At 42.2% G+C, this 23,441-nt stretch overlaps 1 protein-coding gene across 3 annotated transcripts in view; it reads right to left on the minus strand.

The window, feature by feature from the left end:
• HECW1 (HECT, C2 and WW domain containing E3 ubiquitin protein ligase 1) overlaps window positions 1–23,441 on the minus strand; it is a 481,612-nt gene that overhangs the window by 125,461 nt on the left and 332,710 nt on the right. For all 3 annotated transcript variants that reach the window (XM_061414477.1, XM_061414476.1, XM_061414478.1), the window contains exons 7-9: window positions 7,197–7,339; window positions 4,278–4,378; window positions 1,117–2,442 (exon numbers count right to left, since the gene is read on the minus strand). In XM_061414477.1, coding sequence (XP_061270461.1) covers window positions 1,117–2,442; window positions 4,278–4,378; window positions 7,197–7,339 — 1,570 coding nt within the window. The remainder of the gene's footprint in view (window positions 1–1,116; window positions 2,443–4,277; window positions 4,379–7,196; window positions 7,340–23,441) is intronic.

Genomic DNA, 23,441 nt, shown 5'->3' on the forward strand with positions numbered 1-23,441 from the left:
CCTTCTTTCTCCAAAATGTAGAATTGGGTACTTTTAAGTACTTAAGATTATTTCTTTTACACTCACGTACGTTCCTATAAAAATTTGCAGGTGCCAGGCATTTGCTTAGCAGACGTAAAGAAGATATGAATTCTGGCCCTTGATGAGCTTACAATCTAGAGACAATACCACTGCATGTTGTTTGGAGGCTAATTTAAACAAATTAGAACAGCAAAATAGCAGAATCTATATTTTTCGCTTTTAAAACAGCTGAAATATTTCATATTATCATGTGACTTTTAAGTTATTTCCCTTAATGTCACTGTCACTTGACTGGCAGGTGGTTCCCAATTCTGGATTAGGAAATGCAAGTTAACTTTATATATGCTTCCACAGGCATGACTAAGAAGACAGGTCTTTGGTTAGGACACAGAATACATTTTTAAACTAAAAAGGGCACCTGTTGGATTAGAATCTTACTCGAGACAAAGTGCTTTACACATTCATGGTATCCTTCCTTTGCATTAGCCAAAATAGCTCCCCAATCCCACAAAACAACACAAAACAAAACCAACAACAATAACAGAATCAAGTAGACAGAAATCATGACACATAAATGTAGGCTATACATATTCATATGTACACAGGTTAAATTCTAAAACAGGTAATATCAATGTTCTTCCACTTATATTAACATTTATTGCTAATCTTCGTAAGTTGTGGGGAGTCAGCAGATATTGACATATTACCCACTTAATGTTGATCATTTTCTGCTCATATCATTTGATACTAACTTTGATGCTCTTGCTGCTGTCAAGACTGGAGGGTAATATGTACCCTATAATCAGTGATTAGTTAAAACAGAGAGGCACACATACAAGTACACGCTCACATCCAACTAGTTGTCATTCCTGGGGTGTATCTGAGCGGTGGTGGGGTGTCAGCTACCCACAGTCTGGAATACTGACATACACATATACACATGCACACATATAAGTACAAGACAGGCACACGTGGCCACTGCAGCACCCTTATTTGGGACTGATCCTCTCCCTCTTGGTTTTAAACCATGTTGGTGAGACCTGCGTCCCCCTCGTGGTGGTCCTATTCTCACTCTGATGGGGTGTGAGGTCTAACCTTCTCTCCGACTGCTCGGCCCTGCCACGGGGGACTCCAGACCTTCCATGGTTCTGGCCATGCTCCCATCGGGGGCGGCCAGCTCGTCTTGCCATGGCCCTGCACCGTTGGCCGACTCCTGGTCCAGCTCTGGGCTCTGCACTGAGTCGGGCACTGACTCGAAGGCGCTGTTCTCCTCCTCCTCGTCGTCCTGCGAGGAGAAGACCGTGCTCTCGGAGATCTTGGCACTGTCCACAGAGGAGAAGCGGGTGTGGCTGGCAAACCTACTGCCGTTGTAGCAGGAGGGGCTGTAGCAGGAGGCGCTGTAGCAGGAGCTGCTGTAGCACGAGGAGCTGTAGCAGGAGGGGCTGCAGCAGGATGCGTCGCAGCAGCTGTGGTCTCCACCCTGCCGCGGGCTGGAGTCGCTCTCGCTCCCCGTGCTGGGGAGCGCGTCGCCATCTGGGGCTGAGCCGTTGGCCAAGCCCGAGTGGCCGAGGGGAGCCGTGCCTGGAGTGGCCCCCTCGGGGGCCTCTCCATCCTCTTCCAGGGGAGGAGGCTCCGCGGCGACCGTGTCCATCTCACTGAGCGCGTCCTTCTCCGAGGCATCCTTGAGGGTGGCCTCCTCCTCGGCACCGTCGTCGTCGTCGTCCGCGCTGCCGCCCTGCGCCGAGGGCAGGCTGTGCAGCAGCGTGTGGATGCGGATGTAGTGGGTCCGCGGCGTCTCCGGCTCACCGCAAGCGGACGCGATCACCGTCTCCAGCTCGGACACAGGCAGGGAGCACGGCCTGGTTTTCCTCTTCACCGAGGCCCGCAGGTGCAGCCTGTCCTCCCCCTGCCCCAGGGCAGACACGTCCCCCTCTTCCTCCTCCATCTGCTCCTTCTCCTCCTCCTGTCCCCCAGCCCGACTCTCTGTGGCCCTTTCCTCAGCCACCGGCTCCCCAGGGCTGCTCGGAGCTTGACCGTCCTCCAGCAGCCCCGGGAGGGCCACCTCCCCTCCCAGGTCCAGCCGCTCGGCCAGTTCTTCTGCACTTAGGGCGGGCTCTGTGTCCTCTGGCCCAGGGGCCAGCAGCTCCCCAGCCCCCTCAGGCCCCACAGAGACTATGCCATCATCATCTCCTGCCTCGGTGGTACCTGCCGCTGCCTCAACCAGACTGGTAAGCTCCAGGCCCTCGATCTCTGGAGGGCCCACAGTGCTGCCCTGGCTTGGCTGCTCAGGCTTTGGGGTCCCTGAGGGCTCTGGTGCATCACACGGGGGCTCCCCACAGCTGCTTGCCACCAGGTTATTCATGGGGCTGTCCTGAATTTCCGCAGACTCAGGCTCGGTACTCAGGGAAATCTCCTCATCATCTGTGGACAAGAAGAAAATGTCACAGCAGTGTTAGTCTACTCCCGAGGATGTGTGAGCATCTTAGGGATTTCTGCCTTAGGATATTGCATGGAGGGGTTGATGAGCATTTCCCATGGACCAAAGCTCTGCTAAAACCCATTCTGTAAGAAATGGTTCTCCTTATGCAATCACGATGTATTTGACAATTCTGTTTCAAGGGACTTCAGTTTTTGGTCAAAATGCCCAAATCCTAGTGCTACCCCTGTTCTGGGCACAAAGTAGGTGCTCAATAATGTCTGTTATTCGGAAGACCTCAGAGATGAGAGGTGGGGTTTACAGTTCCTTGTTGGCTTCAGGCAGGGCTAATTATACTAGTTCAGAGTGTTTCCTATGGCTGAGTCCCCCAGTGTGGCAGAATGGGGTTCTTAGGTGACCAGAGAGAAGGAAAGGGGGCAACCACAGTCATTCAGTGGCTCAGAGCGGAAGCCTCCCAACATCTGGAGAATAATGAAGTGGGAAAATAAACCAGGTCTGCATACCAAGCACCCATTCATGGAGCAGCAACCATGGTTCACCTCTGCCTTCCCCCAGTTGCTCTACTGGATCCCTGCCAGATGTGGATTCCCAATTCAAGCCCGTGTGCTATCCACTCATTGAAGAAAAGCAATCTCTCTGGTGCACTGTAAAGCTATTCTTACTGCTACACTAAAGGAAGAATCAGTTTTATTTTCAGGATGAGGAAGGGCTGGATGTGAAAGGATGAAACAGTCAAGTGTTTCCTTACAATCTGCTTTGTAGACTGGGCACAGAAATGCTCAGTTTGTTTGACAAGGGGGCAGTGATAAACTCCAGACCCTGCTTCTCAAAAGCCTTATTAGCTTTACTGGAAACTCATAAATGTGTTGCCAATAAAGTGGCAACTCACAACTCTCGGCATGATCTCTACCTGTGAGGGGGCTGCCAGAGAAGAGTCGGAGTGGGATTATGAGGCATCTCGTCAATCTTATTTGGAAATACGTTTTGGCTTGAAAAACTGAACACAGGATGATTCAAAAGTTTTCTGTCCAATTTAAAATATTCATTTTTCCTGTGAGATTGTAAAAATCCACTGAGTAATCACAGTTTGACAATGTGACATGTATCACATTCATTCATTCATTCATGTATGCAGTGATTCAACATCTATTGATTAAGTCCTGTGTGGGTATGGGTTGTGTTAGTTGTCAGTCATGTCCGACTCTTTGGGACCCCCTGGACTGTATAGCCCACCAGGCTCCTCTATCCATGGAATTCTCCAGGCAAGAATACTGGAGTGGGTAGCCATTCCCTTCTCCAAGGGATCTTCCTGACCCAGGGATTGAACCCGGGTTTCTCACATTGCAGACAGATTCTTTACTCTCTGAGCCACCAGGGTATTGGGAGTAAAATGTTAAGTTAGACATGGCTCCGTACCCATGTTGACCTCTTTGTCAATCCCCACTCCACTGTCTAACCCTCTACCTTTAGGTCACTGGAACGAAGAGGAGCCTGTCAATCAAGGGGACCACAGGGACTTCCCTGGCAGTTCAGTGGTTAGGGCTCCGTGCTTCCACTGCAGGGGCCCGGGTTCAATCCCTGGTCAGGGAACTGAGATCCCATGAGTCATGTGGCACCACCAAAAAATAAAGATAAAAAGGAGGGTAGCAACCTGGCTTGCAGAACAGATCACTGGCTTCTGGGCCTCAAATGGAGAAGACAGGTAGAGAACCACAAAACCTAGGACATGTCTGGAGAGAACCATGGTTATTATATTTTGGAGAAAGGAACCATCTATGACACTAGGCTAGGACAACACATGAAATACATGCCGAAATACCTGGGTGGATGGAGGAAGTGATCTCAAATCGGAATTGCAGCTGTCCACTCACGTGATCTGTTGGAAGCCTACGGCCAAGGGTGTAGCTGACCACCCTGTCCCTAGAAGGAAATAAGCATCATCACAGATCTGGTAAATACCTGTTCTCCTAAAGACCACACACTATGCCAGCAGGTGAGGCACCCAAGCCCAGGGAGGCCCTGATATTAGGAGGTGATGTCTGCTCAGGACGATACAAGATGGTCCTAAGGAAAAGATGGGAAAGTACACTTGCTCAACAGCAATGAAAACTTCAATAAAATCCTTATTGAATAATCTAAGACAGGGATCAGTAAACTACAGTCCGTGGGCCAAATCTGGCCCATCACTTGCTTTCATAATGCTATGGGCTTTTTACATTTCTAAATGGTTAGAAAAAGTGCAGTAGAAGAGTAGCATTTTGTGACATGTAACAATGATACGAAATTCTAATTTGTTTCCGCAAATAAAAGTTTTATTGGAATGCAGTCATGCTTGTCAGTTTACTTCTTGTCTGGGCCGCTTTCATGCTACAGTTGCTGAGCTGAGTAGTTGGGACAGAAGCCATATGGCTTACACAGCCTGAAATATTTACTATCTGGCCCCTTACAGAGAGTTTGCCAACTTGTGTTTTAGAGAAAAGAAGAAGAAGAAAAAAAAAGACATGGATATCCTTTGCTTGCTTTTCCTGTGCAGGCTGACATTTTCCAAATAAGCCCTTAATTATGGACAGGGCCAGCAGCAGATGCTTGTCTTGTAATAATCTAGCTAGCTAGCTACTTACCGCTATCTATCTATCTATGGAAGGATGTAATCCTGATGCCCAGAGACCCTGTGGACTGCTTCAGAAAGAGACCTGCTGCAGAGCAGAGCAAAGCAAGACTTGTGGGCTTGGGTCCACTGGCCTGTGACTTCCAATTACACCAACTCCAGGGTCCCACAGAGAGACTCTGAAACTCTACCCTGGACCCTGGCACCACTCCCTTTGCTCACCCAAGGCAATTTTTAATTACTAGGAAGACAATTATCCAGAGAGAAATCAATCTGATAGTTTGCTATTATAGTTTCATCAACAATGCAGATTCAGCAGAATACAAGGTACCCTCCCTTGGCCTAAATAGGAAGAGCAACTACTCTGGGATATTCAGAAATGAACAAATCCATTCTACCCAGTAATAACAAAGACATATTCCAAAACCAGTTGGTACTTAGATAATTATGTATTCATCCCATTTATTCATTTGTGACATTCAAATAAAAAGGTAAATCACTGGCTAATAGTGTTTCAATGTTTTTCCTAGAAAACACCAGCACCGTGAAACAACATATATCCCAGGGGTTCACTGACTTAGCATTTCTCTTTGGTAAGCCCTGGTTTCATATTTGGAGTTTCTAGGAAGTCCATTAAATAAAGCATTACATGCAGGAAAATTAGAATGAGCTAAAATATTGACAAGGGCTTTGGTCAATATTATGAAGTAGGTCTACTATGACCATAAGAAAGAGATCCTGAACCCCAAACCTAGTTGGAATCAGAGGAGGCCTAAAGACAATATCAGATAGTGAGACCACTTTATCAACAAATATTTCGTGAGCCCCTGCAATGTAAAAAAGTGCTGCAGGTGATACATAGCATGTAATGCATACCCCTGCCTTTAAATAGCTTGTACCAGTTGGGGCATGAGACTGGCAAAGAGTTCTTTAACTACGTAAAGAGTTCCAGGCAGCGGTGATATTTCCAATATGAAGCTGAGGCGGGTGAGAGTAGAGGACTTGAGGAGAGAGACAGTAAAAGGCAGATGGCTGAGGGCTGGGATGTTACAGGCAAAGGAATCAAGGGCACCTTCCGAGCAGCCTTTATTTTAAAAGGCATACAGTTTGCTATTTTAAAAATGAACAGTTTGGAATCATTTAGTCCCTATGTGCCATGGAGAGCTTTATGTTCTTTATGTATATTCTTGTTTTAGTGGAAAATGCAAACATCTTGTTTGACACACAACTGTAGCCTCGTAAATGTCAGCTCTCTGCTATAAGGCTCTGATTACATGTCCTTGTATCATTCTAAGTGTTGCACTGAGGCATATCCATGACCAGAGAACCACATACAGCTTTACATGTTTTCAAATATAGTTGCTGTTACCTATAGAAATGCATATTATGTACAAGGATTTTTATCTGGTCAGAGGTTAATGAGAACCCTGAATATTATTTATTTACTTACTTTATTTTTTGACCGCATTGCATGGCATGCAGGATATTAGTTCCCTGATCAGGGATTAAAACTGGGCCCCCTTGCATTGGGAGTGTGGAATGTAAACCACTGGATCACCAGGAAAGTCCCAAGAACACTGAATGGACATGAATATAGAAGATACAAAATGCAGGTCATATACAACTGTGTGAGCAGCATAATTGTGGTTAATCCATAAGGATTCATGCTTTTAAATTTTTACACATCTTATCTAGCATTTTCTATAAATACTAGCGTTTTTTTAAGGCACTCTAGTCTAGTAACCCAGTATTTCATCTTTTTATGGAAATGTCACAAATGATTAAATCCTACACACAAGACAGGCATGTGAATGAAATGATATCCTTCGTGGTAAAACAAATTTTAATTTCTATCTGTACAGAAAAAAATGCTGCAGTAAGGCCTTCTTTCACTAGCATCTTAGAAATTTTTACTGTTCTGCGTAAGTAATCAGAGGTAAACAAACTAGGGGAAAAAGAAGGGCCTGTTTAATAAAATCTCATAGCTTGAACAACGTAGTAATGGGAGAAGCCAGGGAAATACAGCACCAGTATTTCAGTTTGAGTCTCTATGAGGCTGTATTGTTGCCTTTCTTGGGCCTGGCCTGCTGGCTGATGCCTAGTGATTCAGAGCTCTTGGTCAAGGTTTACCCTATGGCATGTCTTTCCAGGAGTCTTTGAACGGGCATTGACAGCTTTCCCAAAAAGCGCTTGATGATGGGGCGGCTCTTGGCAAACTTGTCCTTCACCTCAATTTCCAGCACATCAGTGGGCAAGGACACAAAGCTGAATTGCTGCAATGAAAAAACACATGACATCAATTACCTGTGAGGTGTGAGGGGTGGCCAATCCCCAGTCCATCTGCTTTGAATGATGTCATTGTCAAACACCCCCACAGCAAACTTTCCCTCTCTCTCTACTTGCCAACCTAAGTGTATCCACCTATCTCAAGGTTTTAGAAATGTTGTAAACTCTGTTTATCCCAGAAGTGAATAATGGCCACAATGAGATACCTCCTCAGTGCTTAAGAATAAGGTTCTTTTCTTTCCTTTTTGGCCATTTGGATTGCAGGATATTAGTTCTCTGATCAAGGATCAAACCTGTGCCCAGGGCCATAGAATCTCTGAGTCTTAATCACTGGACCGCAATGGAATTCCCTAAAAATAAGGTTATTCTCTGACATTCAAATAATAAAATCAACCATAAAGGGAAAGAATGCTACCCAGGCCTCACCATACTTGACTGAAGTTATCAACATAGCTTCAGAAAGAACAAGCAAAACTCACCTACAATTAGGGAAATGTACTTGGAATCAACACCATAACATTTTTTTTTTCCATGATGATAATGGCAGAGATTTTTTAAAGTTTGATCATACACTGCCTTCTGGTCAGTGGGAAGAGATAAGAACTCTTACTCTGTATTGATGGAAATGCACGTTGTTTCAACCCTTGGTAAGGAAATTGGTAATATTTCAGTTCTGTTCAGTTGCTCAGTCATGTCTGATTCTTTACGACACCATGGACTTCAGCACACCAGGCTTCCCTGTCCATCACCAACTCCTGAAACTTGCTTGAACTCATGTCCATCAAACTGCTGATGCCAGCCAACCATTTCATCCTCTGTCGTCCCCTTCTCCTCCTGCCTTCAATCTTTCCCAGCATCAGGCTCTTTTCCAATAAGTTAGTTCTTCACATCAGGTGGCCAAAGTGTTGGAGTTTCAGCTTCAACATCAGTCCTTCCAATGAATATTCAAGACTGATTTCATTTATGATGGACAAGTTGGATCTCCTTGCAGTCCAAGGAACTCTCAAGAGTCTTCTCCAACACCACAGTTCAAGTTATCAATTCTTCGGTGCTCAGCTTTCTTTATGGTCCAACTTTCACATCCATACATGACTACTGGAAAAACCATAGATTTGACTAGATGGACCTTTATTGGCAAAGTAATGTCTCTGCTTTTTTAATACATTGTTTAGGTTGGTCATAGCTTTTCTTCCAAGGAGCAAGCGTCTTTTAATTTCAAGGCTGCAGTCACCATCTGCAGTGATTTTGGAGCCCCCCAAAATAAAGTCTGCCACTGTTCCCATTGTTTCCCCATGTATTTGCCATGAAGTGATTGAACTGGATGCCATGATCTTAGTTTTTTGAATGTTGAATTTTAAGTCAACTTTTTCACTTTCCTCTTTCACTTTCATCAAGAGGCTCTTTAGTTCTTCTTCGCTTTCTGCCATATGTCATCTGCATATCTGAGGTTATTGATATTTCTCCCGGCAATCTTGATTCCAGCTTGTGCTTCATCCAGCCCAGCATTTTGTATGATGTACTCTGCATATATGTTAAATAAGCAGGGTGACAGTATACAACCTTGACGTACTCCTTTTCCTATTTGAAACCAGTTTGTTGTTCCATGATCAGTTCTTACTGTTGCTTCTTGACCTACATACAGATTTCTCAGGAGGCAGGTCAGGTGGTCTGGTATTCCCATCTCTTTAAGAACTTTCCACAGTCTGTTGTGATCCACACAGTCAAAGGCTTTGGCATAGTCAGTAAAGCAGAAGTAGATATTTTTCTAGAACTCTCTTGCTTTTTCAATGATCCAGTGGATGTTGGCAATTTGATCTCTGGTTCTTCTGCCTTTACTAAAACCAGCTTGAACATCTGGAAGTTCACGGTTCATGTACTGTTGAAGCCTGGCTTGGAGAAGTTTGAGCATTACTTTACTAGCGTGTGAGATGAGTGCAATTGTGCAGTAGCTTGACCATTCTTGGGCATTGCCTTTCTTTGAGATTGAATGAAAACTGACCTTTTCCAGTCCATGGCCACTGCTGAATTTTCCAAATTTGCTGGCATATTGAGTGTAGCACTTTCACAGCATCATCTTTTAGGATTTGAAATGGTTCTGCTGGAATTCCATCACCTCCACTAGCTTTGTTTGTAGTGATGCTTCCTAAGGCCCACTTGAGTTTGCATTCCAGGATGTCTGGCTTTAGATAAGTGATCACACCATTGTGATTATCTGGGTCATGAAGATCTTTTTTGTATAGTTCCTCTGTGTATTCTTGCCATCTCTTCTTAATATCTGCTTCTGTTAGGTCCATACCATCTCTGTCCTTTATTGTGCCCATCTTTGCATGAAATATTCCCTTGGTATCTCTATTTTCTTGAAGAGAGCTCTAGTCTTTCCCATTCTATTGTTTCCCTTTATTTCTTAGCATTGATCACTGAGGAAGGCTTTTTTATCTCTCTGTGTGATTTTTCTGAACTCTGCATTCAAATGGCTTTATTTTTCCTTTTCTCCTTTGTCTTTTGCTTCTCTTCTTTTCTCAGTTATTTGTAAGGCCTCCTCAGAAAACCATCTTGCTTTTTTGCATTTCTTTTTCTTGGGGATGTTCTTGATCACTGCCTCCTGTATAATGTCATTAACCTCCATCCATAGTCCTTCAGGCACTCTGTCTATCAGATCTAATCCCTTGAATCTATTTGTCACTTTCACTGTATAATTGTAAGGGATTTGATTTTAGGTAATACATGAATGGTCTAGTGGTTTTCCCTACTTTCTTCAATTTAAGTCTGACTTTTGCAATAAGGAGTTCACGATCTGAGCCACAGATGGGCTCCTGGTCTTAATTTTGCTGACTGTATAGAGCTTCTCCATCTTTGGTTGCAAAGAATATAATCAATCTGATTTTGGAATTGACCATCTGGTGATATCCATGTTTAGAGTCTTCTCTTGTGTTGTTGGAAGAGGGTGTTTGCTATGACCAGTGCATTTTCTTGACAAAACTCCATTAGCCTTTGCCCTGCTTCATTTTGTTCTCCAAGGCCAAATTTGCCTGTTATTCCAGGTATCTCTTGACTCCCTACTTTTGCATTCCAGTCCCCTATGATGAAAAGGACATCTTTTTTGGGTGTTAGTTCTAGAAGGTCTTGAAGGTCTTCATAGAACTGTTCAGCTTCTTCAGCACTACTGGTTGGGACAGAGACTTGGATTACTGTGATTTTGAATGGTTTGCCTTGGAAATGAACAGAGATCATTCTGTCATTTTTGAGATTGCACCCAAGTACTGCATTTTGGATTCTTTTGTTGACTATGAGGGCTACTCCATTTCTTTTAAAGGATTCTTTCCCATAGTAGTAGATATAATGGTCATCTTGAGTTAAATTTGCCCATTCCAGTCCATTTTAGTTCATGATTCCTAAAATGTCAATGTTCACTCTTGCCATCTCTTGTTTGACCACTTCCAATTTACCTTGATTCATGGACCTAACATTCCAGGTTCCTATGCAATATTGTTCTTTACCGCATTGGACTTTACTTTCATCACCAGTCACATCCACAACTGGGCGTTGTTTTCGCTTTGGCTCTGTCTATTCAGTCACATCCACAACTGGGCATTGTTTTCGCTTTGGCTCTGTCTATTCATTCTTTCTGGTGTTATTTCTCCACTCTTCTCCTGTAGCATATTGGGCACCTACTGACATGGGCCAGGAGTTCATCTTTCAGTGTCATATCTTTTTGCCTTTTAATACTGTTCATGGGGTTCTCAAGGCAAGAATATGGAAGTAGTCTGCCATTGTCTTCTCCTGTGGACCACATTTTGTCAGAACTCTCCACCATGACCCGTCTGTCTTGGGTGGCCTTATGTGGCATATTTCATAGTTTCATTGAGTTAGACAAGGCTGTGGTCCATGTTATCAGTTTGACTAGTCTTTTTGTGATTGTGGTTTTCATTCTGTCTGCCCTCTGATGGATAAGGATAAGAGGCTTCTGGAAGCTTCCTGGATGGAGAAACTGACTATGGGGGAACTTGGGTCTTGTTCTGATGGATGGGAAAATGCTCAGTAAATCTTTAGTCCAATTTTCTGTCCTTGGGCAGGGCTGTGTTCCCTCCCTGTTGTTTGACCTGAGACCAAACTATGGTGGAGGTAATGAAGATAATGGCAACCTCCTTCAGAAGGTCCCCTTCATGCACTGCTGCACTCAGTGCCCCTGACCCTGTAGCAGGCCACTGCCAACCCACACCTCTGCTAGAGACTCCTGGACACTCACAGGTAAGTCTGGGTCAGTCTCTTGTGGGATCACTGCTCCTTTCTCCTGGGTCTTGGTGCGCACAAGATTTTGTTTGTGCCCTCCAAGAGTCTGTTTCCCCAGTCCTGTGGAAGTTATGTAATCAAATCCCACTGGCCTCCGAAGTCAAAGTCCCTGGGGTTTCTCAGTCCCTTTGCTAGATCCCCACGTTGGGAAACCTGTTGTGGTTCCTAGAACTTTCTTAACAGTGCACAAATTTATTTAGTATAATTGTTCTGAGTTTGTGATAATATTTATTGGCATTTAAATTACAAATTCCCTTTAACCCAGAATTATACTTCTAGGACTTTTCCTTCTGGATTAACTTGCATGAGTGTTCAAAATTATGTTTTGTATAAGTATGTTAAATGAGCATTATTAACCATCATAAAAGGCTGGAAAAATGTAAAAAATATCTAGCAATAGGAAGCCAGCTAAATGAAGGATGGTAAATCTTTGAAATGCAGAACTCTGCTGGCATTAAAAAGAAATAGGTAAATAAATATTCTCTGAAATGAAATGACATGTGACATATTAAGTGAAAAAAGGCAAGATGTGAAGAAAAATGTGAAGAGTGGGAACCCATTTGTACTTTGAATTGCAGAGAAAATGCCTTGAGGGTATGTGAGCTCCTGGGGGTGGCAGAGGGGGAGAAAGCAGATCTTTTTCATTTTATTCTACACTATTCATTTTTTATTCAGCATACTGTAGGACTTTTAAAATAAGAGCAGCAACAATTGAAGGAAGACTGTGAATGTCAGAAGATGGATGTCTTGGCCAGAAAGTGTAGAAAAGGAGAAAAAGGTAAATGCTTTCTTAACCCAGTTCAGACTATCTGGGGTGGGGGAGGTCTTGATGACACATTACAGTATCCTTAATCAAGCGTTGTGAAACAGCTGAAATATATTTATTTTCTTCCATTCTGATTAATTCCTAACAGTAATCTTTTTTACTTTAGTTGATTTTTAATTTTAGAGGTTAAATATTAGTATATCAGGTATGCCAATGTTAATATCAGTCAGGATGGGCTGAGGCACAGTGAAGTAATGACCAAATTCCAAGTCTCAGTGACTTACAGCAGCAAAGCTTTGTTCCTTGCTCACACTGGTTCTGTGGCTGGCAAAGGAAACTGCTCATTAGTCACTCAGGGAGCCAGGCTGATGGAGTGGACATGCTCTCAAACATTGCCAGCCACAGTGACAGAAGGAAAGAGAACTCTGGAGGGTCTTTCTCTTGTAAATAAGTGCTCACTTTCAAACCCAAGTCTTCATCACAGCTAGACACACACCCCAGCCACCCACAGAGAAGAGGAGGTATGATGTTACCACATGTCTGGGTGATACAGAACAAAAATATTTGGCAAACAGCAATGATGACGTCTATGCCCACCATGTGGTGCTTCTAATTTCCATTACAAATTAGTTTTAGTTAACATCTATATAATTCATATGATATCACTCATATGTGGACGCTAATTTTTTTTTTAAGTGATACAAATGAACTTATGTTCAAAATAAGTCTGTTCTGAAACAGACTTACAAATATCGAAAACAAACTTATGGTTACCAAATAGGATATGTATGGTGGAGGGAGGGAAGTATCAGGAGCTTGGAATGAACACACAGACACTACTATATATAAGACAGATAACCAGGGAATTCCCTGGTTGTCCAGTGGAAAGGACTTGGTACTTTCATTTCTATGGGCCCCAGGTTCAATCCCTGGTCACGGAACTAAGATCCCATATGCAGTGTGGCCAAAAAAAAAAAAAAAAAGATAACCAACAAGGACCTGTGGGAATTCTATTCAATATGAGAAAAGAATATAAAAAAGAATGAATATATTTATATATGTAACTGAGTCACTTTGCTGTACACCTGAAACTAATACAACATTGTAAATCAACTATACTCCAATAAAATTTTAAAAAGTAACTAAAAAAAGTACCAAAAACATCTATGTAATTCCCAAGAATCAGTCATTTATGGCACTGATAAAACTGGACTTACAGACACGCTAAGCTTGAGGATGAAACTCAGGAATTGGATTCTCCTCCAAGCAGGCCTGACTGCATGAGCACCCAGGCCCCCTAACTATCTCATGTCCCCAAACGTCCATATCTTTTGCCCAGTAATTCTATTCTGAAGTGTACTGTAATGGATCTCCTAATGTTCGACTATAGACCCAAGTGCATTGCAGTAGATGTAGATGATAGAATAGTTTATAATTTTCTAAATCACAGTAATATATGATTATATTAAATATGCAATTACAATATAACACATTAAATGAAAAGATAGAAAATGTTTGTTTTCCAATGCTACGTGACAAAAGCAGGAAACATATAACTCATGATCACAGTAATGTGAGTGAAATGAATAGAAAAAAGACTGGAAAGAATCACAACAAATTTTAATAGCAGTTACTTTATCGAGTAAGATTTTGCCCCCCCGCCCCCACCATTTTTCCTCTGATGAGCATGAATTATTTTTATAATGAAAAGCATTATCACTTTTTAAAAAACAAGAGTATTTCTGGCTCTAGTAGCCTACATGGGATATGGAAGTCAGCTTACCTAGACATACTCTGAAACTTGGCAGCAAATCCTGAGTTCTTTCCTCCCTTCACAAAGTCTTCCTTCTCAGCCTCTCTTCCCATATCCACCCCTTCATCAATGGTGTCAGACCTTCCCCACCATGCCCTTACTTCCATGCCATGGTTTACTGGGGTCTATATAAACCCTCAGCTAGGCTGCTGCTACTGCTACTGCTAAGTCGCTTCAGTCGTGTCCAACTCTGTGCAACCCCATAGACGGCAGTCCACCAGGCTCTGCCGTCCCTGGGATTCTCCAGGCAAGAACATTGGAGTGGGTTGCCATTTCCTTCTCCAGTGCATGAAAGTGAAAAGTGAAAGTGAAGTTGCTCAGTCGTGTCCGACTCTTCACAACCCCACGGACTGCAGCCTAGGTCTCTATTTTAAATTGTTACTGGAGTATAGTTCAATGCAATGTTGTGTTAGTTTCAGGTGTCCAGCAAAAGTCAATCAGTTATACATATATCTATTCTTTTTCAGATTCTTTCTCCATATGGGTTATTACAGAACATTATACAGGTCACTATATATTTTTAGTGTATTAACTGTTTAAAAAATTTTAAATATAACTGTTTAGAATGTCTGTAAATAAATGGCTGCAGAGTTTTTAGTGAATCCTGCTTCTGACCTACACTAACGCAGCAATACTGCCTTCCCCTCCCCCCATAAATGGTAATTCTTGATTGTTCCCTTTAACCACTGAAGATCCTCTGGAGAAGCGGATGGCAATCCACTCCAGTATTCTTGCCTGGAGAATTCCATGGACAGAGAAGCCTGGGGGGCTACAGTTCGTGGGGTCGCAAAGGGTTGAACACGACTGAGTGACTAACACACACACACACACACAGGTCAGGTTCTTTTAAGAACCAGTGAGCACCTCTAAAAATGTAAAAACCTGTCTATTCCTGAGCAAACTACTTGTGCCCATGAGCCTGAGGCCAGGGTGATGAATTCTGTCTGGCTGCTGACCTGGCTCCTCCTTTGAGCCCTTGAAGAACTTGTGGACTGAGGTGGACTTGGCTTTTTTTCTAGATCTGCACATCTCAGTTCTTGACTTTTTTATGCATGACCTCACTGAACCTTAGCTTCTTCCACTGTAGACTGGGATAAGAAGGTCCATGTCCTGTTAGACAAAACTGCATTCTTCCCTCTCTATAACCAGACTCTACATGCCCTGTCCTCTAGCATCTCCTTCTCCTTCTGATTCTCTAATTTTTGGACTTCTTTCAAATTTATTACCTTATTTCATAAATGATCAGGCCAGAAGGCAGACAGATCAGGTGAGACAATTGAGAAATGAGGAGGAATCCTGGCAGGCAAGGAGGAAAAGGCAGCACATATGTGGACAGGCTAAACGTCAGTGAGAGCTATGGCATGTGGGAAAGAAGAGGGCACAAGTTTCCAGGACTGGATTTGCAAGATTGATGGCATGTGGGAGGATGAATAGCTGGAAGAGAGGGGCTGAGTGACTGGATGTCTCAAAGCAATGAAGGCACAGAGTGATAGAAATAGGGGTTGGGTATGGAAGAATATTAGATTGTAAAGAGAGACCTGGAGAGCTTGTGATGTTTTCACATGCTCTTTTGTATAAGCACTGGAATGGATGACTGGGATGGAAATAAGGTCAATGAGTTTGAGGAGGTTGAGGAAATAGGATGTCTGATAGGTCATTCATGTGGAAACTGATCATCCAGGACAACGGCTGGTCTTGGGTAGAAAGGGAAGATAGTGCCACAGATAGAAAGGACGAATTGTAGCTGAGTAACAAATGGGACCCATTACTGCCTTGATGTAACCATGGCAATAAGGACATCAATGTGAAAAAGGATACCATAATCAAAAAGGAAGAAATAGTTGTGAGAAGTTTCAGAGACATATTCAGCATGATTTGGAAAGTATTTTCACTTACACATTTAGGTATGAGAAAAGAAGATCGCAGTCTGAGAGAGCACAAGTACTGTTGATTCATTTATGTCCACTTACAAACTTATGGAATTTGGGAAAGGTTGAGAATTAAAAAGTGGTAGCAATGGTAACTTGTTTTGGGTCATGTTACATTTGAAGAGGTAGGAGGATGCTGAGGAGTAGGGCAGGAATAATAACTTGAAGCCATGATTGGATGCCTGGTGATGCGGGGGAGGAATGGTCCTAATTGTTGTGTGAAATGGGTTATGATATGCAGTTAAAGGGGCATCTAATTTTGCCCCTCTTCTCTTGTAGACGTAAGGGGAAAATAAAATACCAAGAGGCTGCTGGTGCCATTCAGTCAACACTATTATTCGTTACTAATGAAAGTTAAATGGACTAGGCTTGGTGTTTCCTGTGCAAAAGTTTCCAAAGGAGAAGGAAAGCATGAAGGGAGTAAATGGAGCATGGAAACTGCAGCTACTCTTCTTTAGAACTATGCATGCTATATGACTTTCAATTCAGGCAGCACTATTCATTGAGTTTAAAAAATGAACTTAAAAATAGTGTTGCCTAAAGTCAACAAAAGACGGAAAAACAACTTCACTAGCAGAGCAATCACTGAATCAAGAGCAATATTTTTTTGTCTCTCACTAGCAACAGGGTTTCATATTAAGAGGTGATGCTCCTGGATTCTGGGTATAGGAGGCCTGCCTCCAAGCAGTGTGCAGCCTGACTCTATTCTGGGAAAGATGTGCCAGAATCCTGCTGGGGAGCGAGCCTTGTATCTGCAGGAAATCTAATTGCTTTGAATCATAAAGGCTGCTCTTATAAATTTGTGATCTTTTACTCTTCCTTTGGGTTAATATACAAAATATATAAAGAACTCATAAACCTCAAAAACAAAAATCCAACCAATTAAACAATGGCCAAAGGACCCGAATAAACATTTTTCCAAAGGCATACAAATGACCAACAGGGACATGAAAAGGTATTCTACATCACTAATCATCACGAAATGCAAAGGCACAAATAGACATCACCTTGTGCCTGTTAAGATGTCTACTATTAAAAAGATAAGCAATAACAAATGTTGGTAAGGATGTGGAGAAAATGTAATCCTTGTACATTGTTGGTGAGTATGTAAACTGGTACAAGTACTGTGGAAAACAGCATAGAGGTTCCTTAAAAACTAAAAGTGGAACTTTCATGCGATTCAGCAATCCTATTTCTGGGTATATATCCAAAGGAAAATCAATAACTCAAAGAGATATCTAAATTACCATGTTCACTGAAGCATTATTCATAACAGCCAATGTATGGAAACAACCTAAGTGTCCATTGACAAATAGACAAAGGAGATGATCTATACATGTGTGTGTGTATACTGTAGAATATTATACAGCCATAAAATAGAAGGAAATCCTGCCATTTGCAACAACGTGGATGAACCTGGAGGGTATTATGTTAAGCGAAATGAGCCAAAGACAAATAGTGCATAACATATGTGGAATTAAAAAAACAAGAGTTGAATTCATAGAGAGTTGAATGATAATTGCCAGGGTCTGAGAGAGACAGGGGAAGTTGGGAGAGGCTGCTGGGGTAAAACTTACAGTTATAACTAAATCTTAGAATCTAATGTAGAATATGATGATCATAGCAATACTTTTGTATAATTGAAACTTTCTAAGAGAATAAAACTTAAGCATTCTCAACTGAAAAAAAAGGTAAAAAAAATATTTGAAAGAGTATACAAGATGCTATGTGAAGTCAAGTGGGCCTTAGGAAGCATCACTACGAACAAAGCTAGTGGAGGTGATAGAATTCCAGTTGAGCTATTTCAAATCCTGAAAGATGATGCCGTGGAAGTGCTGCACTCAATATGCCAGCAAATCTGGAAAACTCAGCAGTGGCCACAGGACTGGAAAAGGTCAGTTTTCATTCTGATCCCAAAGAAAGGCAATGCCAAAGAATGCTCAAACTACCACACAATTGCACTCAGGTCACACGCTAGTAAAGTAATGCTTAAAATTCTCCAAGCCAGGCTTCAGCAGTATGTGAATCGTGAACTTCCAGATGTTCAAGCTGGTTTTAGAAAAGGCAGAGGAACCAGAGATCAAATTGCTAATATCCGCTGGATCATGGAAAAAGCAAGAGAGTTCCAGAAAAACATCTATTTCTGCTTTATTGACTATGCCAAAGCCTTTGACTGTGTGGATCATAATAAACTGTGGAAAATTCTGAAAGAGATGGGAATACCAGACCACCTGACCTGCCTCTTGAGAAACCTGTATGCACATCAGGAAGCAACAGTTTAGAACTGGACATGGAACAACAGACTGGTTCCAAATAGGAAAAGAAGTACGTCAAGGCTGTATATTGTCACCCTGCTTATTTAACTTATATGCAGAGAACATCATGAGAAACGCTGGACTGGAAGAAGCACAAGCTGGAATCAAGATTGCCAGGAGAAATATCAATAACCTCAGATATGTAGATGACACCACCCTTATGGCAGAAAGTAAAGAAGAACTAAAGAGTGTCTTGAAAGTGAAAGAGGAGAGTGAAAAAGTTGGCTTAAAGCTCAACATTCAGAAAACAAAGATCATGGCATCCGGTCCCATCACTTCATGGCAAATAGACAGGGAAACAGTGGAAACAGTGGCTAACTTTATTTTTTCTGGGCTCCAAAGTCACTGCAGATGGTGATTGCAGCCATGAAATTAAAAGACGCTTACTCCTTGGAAGGAAAGTTATGACCAACCTAGATAGCATATTGAAAAGCAAAGACAGTACTTTGTCAACAAAGGTCCATCTAGTCAAGGCTATGGTTTTTTCAGTGGTCATGTACGGATGTGAGAGTTGTACTATAAAGAAAGCTGAGTGTCGAAGAATTGATGCTTTTGAACTGTGGAGTTGGAGAAGACTCTTGAGCGTCCCTTGGACTGCAAGGAGATCCAACCAGTCCATCCTAAAGTCATGGCTGTTCACTGGTAGGACTGATGTTGAAGCTGAAACGCCAATACTTTGGCCACCTGATGTGAAGAGCTGACTCAGTTGAAAAGACCCTGATGCTGGGAAAGACTGAGGGCAGGAGGAGAAGGGGACGACAAAATTTGAGATTGTTGGATGGCATCACTGACTCAATGGACATGTTTGGGTGGACTCTGGGAGTTGGTGATGGACAGGGAGGCCTGCACGCTGTGGTTAATGGGGTTGCAGAGAGTTGGACATGACTGAGCGACTGAACTGAATTGAACTTACAGGATGCTATGTGACCTGAGATTTAGCATTTCTGTGCTCATAGAAAATGTTAGGTCACTAAGTGATCCACACCTATCCAGTTCCAGTTCAGTCACTCAGTCATGTCCGACTCTTTGCGACCCTGTGAATCGCAGCACGCCAGGCCTCCCTGTCCATCACCAACTCCCGGAGTTCACTCAGACTCACATCCATCGAGACAGTGATGCCATCCAACCATCTCATCCTCTGTCGTCCCCTTTTACTCCTTCCCCCAATCCCTCCCAGCATCAGAGTCTTTTCCAATGAGTCAACTCTTCGCATGAGGTGGCCAAAGTACTGGAGTTTCAGCTTCAGCATCATTCCCTCCAAAGAAATCCCAGGGCTGATCTCCTTCAGAATGGACTGGTTGGATCTCCTTGCAGTCCAAGGGACGCTCAAGAGTCTTCTCCAACTCCACAGTTCAAAAGCATCAATTCTTTGGTGCTCAGCCTTCTTCACAGTCCAACTCTCACATCCATACATGACCACTGGAAAAACCATGGCCTTGACTAGACAGACCTTTGTTGGCAAAGTAATGTCTCTGCTTTTGAATATGCTATCTAGGTTGGTCATAACTTTCCTTCCAAGGAGTAAGGGTCTTTTAATTTCATGGCTGCGGTCACCATGTGCAGTGATTTTGGAGCCCCCAAAAATAAAGTCTGACACTTTCCACTGTTTCCCCATCAATTTCCCATGAAGTGATGGGACCATATGCCATGAACTTAGTTTTCTGAATGTTGAGCTTTAAGCCAACTTTTCACTCTCCACTTTCACTTTCATCAAGAGGCTTTTGAGTTCCTCTTCACTTTCTGGCATAAGGGTGGTGTCATCTGCATGTCTGAGGTTATTGATATTTCTCCCAGCAATCTTGATTCCAGCTTGTGCTTCTTCCAGTCCAGTGTTTCTCATGATGCGCTCTGCATATAAGTTAAATAAGCAGGGTGACAATATACAGCCTTGACGTACTCCTTTTCCTATTTGGAACCAGTCTGTTGTTCCATGTCCAGTTCAAATTGTTGCTTCCTGACCTGCATACAGATTTCTCAAGAGGCAGGCCAGGTGGTCTGGTATTCCCATCTCTTTCAGAATTTTCCACAGTTGATTGTGATTCACACAGTCAAAGGCTTTGGCATAGTCAATAAAGCAGAAATAGATGTTTTTCTGGAACTCTCTTGCTTTTTCCATGATCCAGCGGATATTAGCAATTTGATCTCTGGTTCCTCTGCCTTTTCTAAAACCAGCTTGAACATCAGGAAGTTCACGCTTCATGTATAGAGATGGGCTAAAAGTTGAGGCCAGAACCCCTACTCTTCCCTCTACCATCTGGAAGCCCATAAATTGAGAAAATCTCTATCTCCCCCTTTCCCAATCATAGTTCCCAACAATTGAGCCATTTTCCCTGTAGGAAAAGATGAGGGGACCCCAGACACCTACAGTGATTTCATTTCTCTTGAAGGTGTTGGAATGGGGGGAAGGGAACAGAGTATGTCTCCTTTCAGTCCCAGACCCTCAAATCACAATCCTGGTCTATGGTGAATAGGAGGAAAAGAGATTTAAACTGAGCATGAAACTAGACTTGATTGGATTATCTACAACTAAAAGTGATCAGAAAGTTATAGCATATGCCCAAGACATCTTTAAGAGATAGTTGAGCATGGCTGAATGCAGAGGCTGGAAGATTAACAAATGATTATGGTATCACACCACTGAATTGAGGCAACTCAACTAAGTAGACTGTATAACTACCCATCTATCTATCTATAGTGTGTGGTTTGGCAGGCATATAAAATGTCTGTTTCTCAAATATTTTCTTGGTTATTTTAGCTGGGTTTGAAACCTTACTGTTAACTCCATAATTATGGATCTACCATCTACTGTTCCACATTATGTATGGCTGGATAATTACCTCTTTCACTTACCCTGTAAGTCACTGGACTTGCACTATATTTCTTCTGTATGTCTCTCTTACAGATATACTAAGTTATACTATAACTATACTAAGTTTAAGGCACCCACTAAGTGCCTCCCTTAAATAAAATATTCTTTTAGCCAAAGTTGGATACAGCCTAAATGTTAACCATAAGCTTTTACAAAAATAAAATCTCAGAAAATGTGAGATTAGCTAATTAATCATGGAATTACTATAATAATAATTTTTTAATACGTGAAATCAATAGCCTAAACACAGTAATTCAGTCATTACAAGATTTCAAATTAAAGTCATTGATAAAATGACAAGAACTCTATTGATTTTCCTTTGATATTTTTAACTTAAGATGCTATTGTTTATATTGACTTTTGTTTGTATTCCTTTATTAACTTTATTCTAGGCTAATTATCCAAAGTACTTAAAAAAGGCTGAGAAAGCAAAATAAATTAAAGCCTGTTATAACTTGAGATTTTTCAATGGGCACAGCATTACTTCCTGCAATACAAGTCTTATGGAGAAAAAAATGGGGACCTAGTAGAGCCCCAGAAGAAAGGAATCAGTCAAAAATGGGCCTTGCTGAAGTGGACTTTCTGCTCAGTAAGGAAAGAGAGTCCAAAGAATTTGGCCATTTCTATTAATATGACTTAGTCCCTATTGGCTATTTCTTTTTCATTTTTTAAATGTGGCCAGTTTGTACAGATAGGCCAAGGACGACTGCATACCATTTCTGAAATTCCATGGGTTTTTCTTCCACCTGCCTGCCTGTTCCTTTTAGGAACCAACTGATCCTGGTTCCTAAACCCATGTCTTTGACTCATCTGTTGTTGGTTTCTATTTTTCTCAGGGCTGCATGCTCAGAAATCCACTTTGATAGATTCTGCCTGACTCTAGCCTTACCTTTGATTTTTCCTATCAGCCAAAATATAACATTGCTGCTGGTGTTGGTCTTTAGCTTAATAAATTTCAGTCTATGAAAGAGACTACCTGATTCCAGCTCTGATTTGTAGTGTTTGCGTTTTTCTTGGTGTTAATACGTACACCATGGCTGACCTCACTTCATTATGTGCAGTCAGGAAGAGATGTGCATGGTGGCTCCTGGGAGCCCACGTGTGCTGGCTCTGGCATACCACTGGTCCCATGGATGGGTGTCCTAAGCCAACCCCTCATCCAGTTCACTCTATTTCTCCATGAGAAATTATGAGGCATTTGGTTTTACAGCTCCTCTCAAAACCTCCACTTCCATCTTATTTTTTTCAGAGGCTGCAAAATGATGCTAACAGACAAATACAAGGAATACTTTAGCCAGTGGACATCAAATTGTTTGAGTCCTAGGTTTAGTGGATGAGCCTTGGGCATCACCTGGGATCTAGAGGCAGTACCACTGGAGTTTTTAAGTTGGTGTTCCATTCATGAGTCCCTTTTATTAGAGTTTAGCCAAAGAAAGGACTGATTTGGTGTTTAGATGGTGGTTGTCTATATCAAGGAACTTCAAGAGTCGTCTTTTTAAACTATTGTCCTGGGCAGGGCTGCTAGTTAGGGCTTCTTGCATTCTAGCCACTGGTGCCAGCTTTGCATTTTGAAGAATGCTTTTCTTCCATAAAAGTGAATTTTTGGTTTATAATCTTGCTTACCTTGTCCAGGTCAAGTGCAATTTAATTTCTGATTAAATTACTTAATTTTTAATCCATAAGGACTAAAGTTAATCTATTTTAAATCAATTAGTTTGGTTACAACTCATTAGGGCTGGCTTATTACAGTAATCACTAAGCTATTGTGCTTACTTTGTGGGTATCAAGGGCTTCAGCCAGGCACCTATATTTATCTCTAGAGGGGATGTTTTTAACCTAAGCTGGTCTGCCTGCTCTACTTAATCAGGTTTTTTTAATTTCCCCACCCAGTAGGTCTCATTCTTACATACTCATGATGATATGGGGTTGACTGAACATGATAACCAGTAAATAATCTATTATTACTTGGTATATAAAAGAATACTCTTAAGCCTGACCCTTGTGAGTATATGCTCATGTATGACTCAAGTTTTCAGGGCAGTGGCTTGTGGTTTGGTTAACTGTAGGGAATGTCTTTGTTGTTGTTTCTGACTCACAGTCAATCCCAG

The sequence above is a fragment of the Bos javanicus genome, chromosome 4, assembly GCF_032452875.1.
Source record: "Bos javanicus breed banteng chromosome 4, ARS-OSU_banteng_1.0, whole genome shotgun sequence".
NCBI classification, from domain to species: Eukaryota; Metazoa; Chordata; class Mammalia; order Artiodactyla; family Bovidae; genus Bos; species Bos javanicus.